The sequence below is a fragment of the Lepidochelys kempii genome, chromosome 13 (assembly GCF_965140285.1).
Source record: "Lepidochelys kempii isolate rLepKem1 chromosome 13, rLepKem1.hap1, whole genome shotgun sequence".
NCBI lineage: Eukaryota > Metazoa > Chordata > Testudines > Cheloniidae > Lepidochelys > Lepidochelys kempii.
Window position 1 is genome coordinate 20,468,632 of NC_136392.1, and position 7,606 is coordinate 20,476,237.

The 7,606-nt window shown below is 50.2% G+C and overlaps 1 protein-coding gene across 3 annotated transcripts; it reads right to left on the bottom strand.

Moving 5' to 3' along the window:
- Positions 1–273: 273 nt before the first annotated feature.
- Positions 274–7,365, bottom strand: LOC144929181 (uncharacterized). 3 transcript variants are annotated; one of them, XM_078848181.1, is made up of 5 exons: positions 7,179–7,365; positions 5,928–6,071; positions 3,713–3,856; positions 1,822–1,968; positions 274–690 (listed from the first exon to the last, which is right to left on the bottom strand). In XM_078848181.1, exons 1-5 carry the CDS (start codon positions 7,279–7,281, stop codon positions 686–688), a joined length of 543 nt encoding a protein of 180 aa, XP_078704307.1. In that variant the 5' UTR covers positions 7,282–7,365; the 3' UTR covers positions 274–685. The 3 variants fall into 3 exon arrangements, with proteins under 3 accessions (XP_078704307.1, XP_078704306.1, XP_078704308.1); XM_078848180.1 differs by having other exon boundaries at positions 1,816–1,968; XM_078848182.1 differs by lacking the exon at positions 3,713–3,856 and having other exon boundaries at positions 1,816–1,968.
- Positions 7,366–7,606: the final 241 nt, after the last annotated feature.

Below are 7,606 nucleotides of genomic sequence, written 5' to 3' on the forward strand. Positions count from 1 at the left end.
CCCTGGGGAAAGACCCTGGACCAGTGCTAGGATCCTGGCTCTGAGCTCACTGGAGGGGGAAGGGGGGCCTGAGAAGCGGCATCAGGGGTAGAATCCTCCTCTCACACACACAGCCAGGCAACATCTGAGCCCCCATCAAGGAACCAGGGAGAAGAGTTTGGGCCACATCCAGATGTGCCTGACCAATGAGACAGGAGGGGCAGAAGCAGTGAGGGGAGGAACCTGCAGATGGAGGAGGAGATGGAGTGATCAGAATCACAGGTTACAAACTGCTACGTGAACAAGTTTCTTTATTTGTTACAGTGCACAAGGTGCCAAGGACACCAAATTATACAGAGTCAGGGCAAGAAGAAAGAGACCCCCCCAGCCCCGCCCAAAGCTTCCCCTTGACCGCAGGAAAAGAGCCACTGCACAGGGACTGTGAATCACACTCCTCAGGTCCCTCATGGGATGAGGCCTCAGCCCAGTCTTCTCTGTGCTAGGTGGGCAGGGTCTGAAATTCCACGGCAGCTCCCCTGACAGGTGGCGTGGTTGGTGCTAAAGACGAGACGGATTAAGAATGCAGGCACTGTGCAGGCATTGTGCAAGCTGATTTCCTAGGGCTGGTCTGTGGGACCCCAGCGAGGCCAGGCACATCAAGCTGGTGTCACGACTGCTGCTGGGAACACCCTCGGGATGCAGGAAGTTATGCTGGAGAAAGGGAAAATGATCAGTGGGTTCAACAGGAAATTCTGGGCTGTGCAAACCCAGCCTCTGGTTTGGCCCCAGCTCCCACGAACACGACCGAGTTTGATCCAGCCCAGCCCTGCAACTGCCATGGCCTTGTCCCAGCCTGGGATACAGGGGAGGGAGTGGGAGATTTCCACCTGCCAAATCAGTGGACCCCAAGAAGGGGCACAGTATCCCCAAAGCCTAGTTACCCCATGGATGTGGGGAGGAGTGATCAAACTTCCTGCCCTGTGGATGGCATTGAATCCCAAGCTAACTTGTTTGGCAGAGTAAGCTCTCCATGTTCGTATCTCCCCATGCAGCCCCTTATGACCCTGTTCCTATCTCCATGGAGCAGGGATGAGAGAGCATTAATCCCCCATTCCCAGCCCAAGGGAGCGTCCTGGTATCATATCCCTGGCTCTTCCATTTGTAGTCGACAGGAATTGGATAGTATTTCCTTTAAATTGTTTGCAAGCCCTTTGATCGCATGTATGTTTGAGAAGCCCCCAGAACCCTGCCAGAGCTGCCATGGTTGTATATAGCTAGGCCTGGCACACTGTGTGTCATTAGCAAACACAGTTATTGGCCCTCATTGTACCCATGTTGTGCATTCATTTTGTGACTCTTCTGTAAAGAGCAAAACACACAATATCATTGTCCTCTCCAGATCCTGGATGAGGCTTGTGGGTAGGCAAGGGGAGGTGTTATCTAAAGATAGAATGGGCGTTGGACCACAAACCCAATCGATAATGTTGCCCTTCCCTTTTCTGGCCCCAGACACACCATCCCACAGATTTCCCAGAGCAGCTTCTCAGATGGAATCCCTCCAGATCACCTCTGCCTGTTTCCCAGGTGGACCCAACTTTTTATTGTCTTGTGACACCACAAAGTCATATTAAGACAAAGGCGTGTAGGAAGGTGTCAAGCAACCAGCCTGTTCCCTAGTCCAACCAGAATGGTGAGACCTCTGGAGGTATATCTGATCAGAGCAGATCTCGGCTGGAAGCCTTGGGTTGAAATGCCCTTTCCCATAGGCGCCCAGCAGCTCAGCTGGAGCAGCAAGTGATCTCAGTCCAGAGCCCAAAGAGAGGATCAGGCTGGTACCTTTACCATATCCCTTAGGATAAACACAGTCCTTCCCGCAGAAAGTCTCACAGCACTTCTTGAATCTTGGACACTGGCGGTCAGACTGGCAGCGATCTGGGGGATTGTACATAGCGCACTTAAAGATGACGAATGGACAGGTGTCAGGTTTCCCTGTAAGAGAAGATCGCTGCATAAACAAATCTTATAGCAAAGCATGCCAGCTGTAAGCTACTTGGGACAGGGACAATGAAATCTGTGCAGCACCCAGCACAAAAGGTCGCCCAAAATACCTATTGAAATAATAATAATTCAGAGGCCTTGTGGTTATTGCAGGCTGCAGTGTATGTTAGGCTGCAAGTAGCTGGGGTGAGGGGGGCATAGTTTCAGAATCTGTGCTTCAGCTATCTGTAGTTGTATTTGCCTCTGCATTCTCCACAGGCCTGTTAACAGCTTGTGGAGGTGAAATAGACCTCCACAAGCTGTTGAAGAGACATGCCATTGTCCATTGAAGAGAAATGCAATATGACTAGCGAACAACCCCTGCTTCCACTCTGCTGTCTAGGTGCATTTCCCAGGCTGATGCCCTGGGGCCAGAGCTCCCAGATCCAGCTGCCAGGGGCATTTTCTTTCTAAACCCAACATGACTGCCACCTTGAAGGGGTTAAATTCTGTCTCACATGCTTCTTTTGTTTGATTGATTCATGCTCCACCCTGTGGGAATCACAAAGTCAAAGAGAGGTTTCAGAGTGGCAGCCCTGTTAGTCTGTATTCGCAAAAAGAAAAGGAGGACTTGTGGCACCTTAGAGACCAACCAATTTATTTGAGCATGAGCTCACGAAAGCTTATGCTCAAATAAATTGGTTAGTCTCTAAGGTGCCACAAGTCCTCCTTTTCTTTTTGCGAAAGTCAAGGAGGTGATTAAAGGGAGCAGCCCTTTCACTGCAGCTCACTGAGTGGGGCCTCTCTGGCTGCTGCCCTGGAGGGACTGTAAGAACTGGGACCTGCCCTACAACCAGCTGAGCTACCTGTGTGCGCATCCGTGCTCTCTGTCCTTCATTGGAACAGTGAGTCTGGGAACCTGGGCTGCTGGCTGGGGCAGGAGCTGTCAGTACTTACCTGTCTCTACTACAGGAAGAGGTTCAGAATCCTAGAGAGAGAAAATCCCTGTAGGGTCCCTTCTAACCCAGACCCCTCGGGCAGGGCAGGATTGTTCCTTACTCTACATTGACCAGAGATGTGTCCAGACTTGCTTTAATTGTCCCAAGCAATAGGGCTCCCCAGCAGTGGCCCTAGCCATTTTTCAGGCCAGAGCAGAAAATGCTTTCAGCATTTCCCATCCCCCAGCTCACCCAACGCGCCCGCCTACTGCAGCCGACCAGCAGAGCCAAAAAAATTAAAAGAGCGGAATGGCACTTAGGTACAGCACCTATGGTGACCATCCTGTTTCCCCTCCCCTAGGACTGGCCCTGGGGCTTCCCACCTTTCCCCCACCCCCCATGAATGTTCCTCCACACACCCCCAGGGAGGCACACCTGACTTGTTTGGAAAAAGCTGATCATCAGCTGTCAAAAGCAAACTGGACAAATTCCAAGTTTTGCCAAATATGTTTGGAAATCCGGGCTTAAAAAGGGGACTGTCCCAGACAAAATGGGATGTATGGTCACCCAATCACAGAGGGGACATAATACCAGACACTGGTGGCAGCTTGGCCCAGAGGAAGAGGAGGCCCACTAGAGTTCTCCATTATCTGAGAAGCTTCTGCCCAAGTGATCTGTGAACTCTGGGGTCCAGTAACTGAAAACCCAACACCTGGAGATCACAAAAATGATTGAACTGGGCTGAGGTCGCCAGATACAGTTACCTGCAGCCTCCTGTCATCAGGATAAAGGTGACCAAGTTACACTGAGACCAGTACCTCTCTGAATCAGGATGCAATCTCTCCCACAGCTAGTTTCACAGCATTTCTTTGGGCCAGGACATTGGTGGTCATGATCACAAAGGCTGGGAGGATTTATTATACGACACTGTGCGGTAACCACTGGGCAAGTCCCAGGTTTGGCTGCAAGAGAGGAGATGGCAGGATAAACAAACTTCTATAACAGGTTTCAGAGTAGCAGCCGTGTTAGTCTGTATTCGCAAAAAGAAAAGGAGTACTTGTGGCACCTTAGAGACTAACCAATTTATTTGAGCATAAGCTTTCGTGAGCTACAGCTCACTTCATCGGATGCATACTGTCATCGGATGCATACTGTGGACAGTATGCATCCGATGAAGTGAGCTGTAGCTCACAAAAGCTTATGCTCAAAGAAATTGGTTAGTCTCTAAGGTGCCACAAGTACTCCTTTTCTTTCTATAACAGGATAATAGCCAGGCCCCAGGCTCGGATCTCTGCCTGCTGAGTGCTCAGCTCCAATTCCCTTGTATCTCTCACCCTGCCAAGACTGATAAGGATGGACAGATGCAAATGATTCCTACAGGACAGCTGTTGTACCAATAAAATAAAAACCAGCAGGATCTTATTAAAGGGAAAAAGGCAAAATACCACATTTATTGTGAATACAGAAAGAATCATAGTAAGCAGTTAGTTATAGCTATAACATTCCATTCAATCTCATATTTATTCACACATTCATTCATACAAACACACCCACACACACATACACACCCACACACACAGGTTCTGCAAGGTTGTTATCATAGTTACCAGCCTTAGAGTTGCTCATGCCAAGCCACTGGCCAGGTGGCCTGGACATGAGGAGGGAGCAGGGCCTTGTCAGATGCTCATCTGATGCTCCTGGAAGTTGGTTTGCAGAATCAGACCTCAAAGTTCTCACTTTTTAGAGTCTATTTTTATAGGAATTTCTTCCTATGCCAGTCTATGGGAATTGCTTCATCATGCTGTTGCTGAATCAATCAGCAGATAGCACATTCCTGACGGCTCCAAGATGTTATCGTGTTCTTTGGTTCTCCCATCCTTGAGGCTGTTGGGTGGATTCCAGTCTGCCCTCCGGGGGGGGGGTCCTCTGGTTATTTCCACTTGATGCCTTCTTCAGCCGATGGACACTGGATTCTTAGGCTGGCACCTCCCTGATCATTCAGTTATTATCCACACCAAGCATCCATCCACATACATCCTCTATCTCTATTTTAATCACAATGGTTAATACAACAAAAGGGTGGGGAGTCTCTGGGTGCTGTTTCTGTTGTTACAGAGTATTGCTTTGAGTCTCTCTCTCTGTGAATTGCTTTGAGAACAGACTCTGTCTTAGAATGTACTAACACAATTAGCAGCTTGCAAGTTTCACACATAGAGGGAGAGAAACAGCACCAAAAACCAAGAGACCTCTTAATTAGTAATACCCTGGAATTTAAACTCTGGGGAATCAAACTCATTTGTGACTTTAATACAGAACTTCTTTAATATGATCCAACACAGCTACAGTTCTGTGGGATTCATCCCCTTAATGCCAGTAACTCTCTCTGTAACCCCCGTGCCATCACTCCTCGTTGCAAATAACTTTCAACAACAAGGAGCAGGGATGCCACGTTTGTGGGAAGGGCAGGTACCATTGGGACTAAAATGAGTGGCACCTGTCAAAGTGAGGGAGGTGGGAGATGCCTGCTTGGGTCACACAGCACACTCCTGCCATCCCCGCCCCCGATGAGCTAGGACAGGGAGTCAGAGTAACAGCCGTGTTAGTCTGTATTCGCAAAAAGAAAAGGAGGACTTGTGGCACCTTAGAGACTAACCAATTTATTAGAGCATGAGCATGTCACTCATGACAGGGAGTGATGATCTCACTGCAAAGCAAGGTGATAAGTTTGGAAATACTGGCCCAGCGGGGTTCCTTGGTTGGGCGGAAGGCAAGCCTTTGTACAGGTGGACATGCAGCACTTTGTAGTGCTGGGGCACTCAGGAGCCTAATCACACACTCATTAGGAGGAACTCCCCTGAGACAGGTCTTCTCGATCACTGGGCAGGTCCTAGGTTTCACTGTATCATACTAAGTCCCTGGCATGAACATCTCTGCCTGCTAAAGGCTGAAATACTGTCCGTGGCTCAGCTCAGCGACAGGGGGAGAACTCCCTGGGGAACCAGATCCACAGGCTATAAACAATGAGGCAGGTACCTTGCTGAGTTAGAACACAGCCCAATCCACAGCCGGTGTCACAGCACTTCTCTGGCCCGGGACACTGGCTGTCTGATTGACAACGATTAGGGGGATTCAACATGTAGCACCTGAAAGGAACCACTGGACAGGTCCCAGGTTTCACTGCAAGAAAGACATGCATGGTATAAACACCACCTTGTAATGCCGGGCAGCATGCTGAGCTCCAGTGAGAGGCACCTGCTATCTTGCAGAGTGCCGACTGCGGTAGGACCAGTCTGGACTCTGTGAAATTCTGCTGTCGATTGAAAGGCCTCTACAGAATTATCCTGGGCCTAATCCTTCCCTGCTGGGCACCCCATGTGTCATTCACAGCTCTGCAAGGCAGGTGTAAAATGCTGCCATGTCGACATGGACAGAAGGAGCAGGAGGCTAGAAAAGGGGCATGGCAGGGGGAATCGGCCCCCTGTTGCTGAGGCGTGAGTGACTGAAGCCTCACTATCTGGAAATGAGAATTAGGGAGGGAAAGGACCCAGGCAGGTCTCTAGGCAAATCCTCCGGACACTGTAATTCCAGACCTCTGCCACCCAGCCGTGGTGTTTAATTCCACGTTTAATTCCCAGCCTGGAGGGAGCTCGTCTGCTCTTTCTTACGAGAATGGCCTTTGCTGCTCTGGGTGCAACTCCTCAGAGCCTGCAAGTCCCGACCACTCAAAATGGGAGTTTGCTGCATTGCTCAATAAAAGTCGGGCCAGCGCCTTAGCTGGGGCAAACCAGTGTAGCTCTGTCGACTTGACTGTACATCAGGTGGGGATTTGACTGAGTCTACACTCAAATGCATTGGGGTGTCTGGCTGTGAACCTTTCCCCAACGAAACCCTGAGTGGCCGAGCAGGCTCAGACCGAACCGATCTAATGAAATCCGCATGGAGAAACTGCAACTTCGGCACCTACTGCATCGACCCCCACTCCGTGGTCTCTGTGCCTTCTCAGGCTCAGTATCTGAATGGTATAAAATCCTGAACAGAGCCTGCTAGTGAGGTGGCCTTTGGGCTCATATCAGAGCACAAGGACATTTCCTCTCCCTGATGCAGGAGCAGTTGTGATCCCAGAATGTGGGGTGCTGAGTGTCAGTAAAGAGAGCAGCCCTGTTAGTTCTGTCTGGGGAGGGGACCACTCACTACAGCCTGAAGAGTCCCCTGTTCTCTGCCCTCCCATGGGACAGGAGCCTGCTGCCCGCTGCCCCTTGGGCTGAAGCTGTTTTCAGCACTTACCTCTGGGGATTTTTTGCACGGGTAAGATTGTGCCAGACCTAGATGGCGGCGCCATCCAGAGGGTGAGGACCCCCATGAGGAAGAAGACACCCAGTGACTTCATGGTGTTGTCTCAGGAAGCAGGTCTGAATGCCCAGAGCTGAGTCAGGCTGGTATTTAACATCTCACTCCTGGGGAAAGGGGAGGGGGGAGCAGAGAACGAGGTGCCTGGTGCCAATATTTGTCCCCTTTTCTTGTGCCATTTCACAATCAGGTTCTTGTGTCTTCCTGGAGCTCTTTTCACAAGAAAAACATGAGATTGACCCATTGCTGGGAAGAGTGAAATTCTCCCCTTGCTCAAGAGCCAGCTACAGAGACAGTTTCAATGTGGAGTGGGGGCAACCTCACATGGAGATGACAACAGAAACCTTGCTCCAGACAAGATAGAA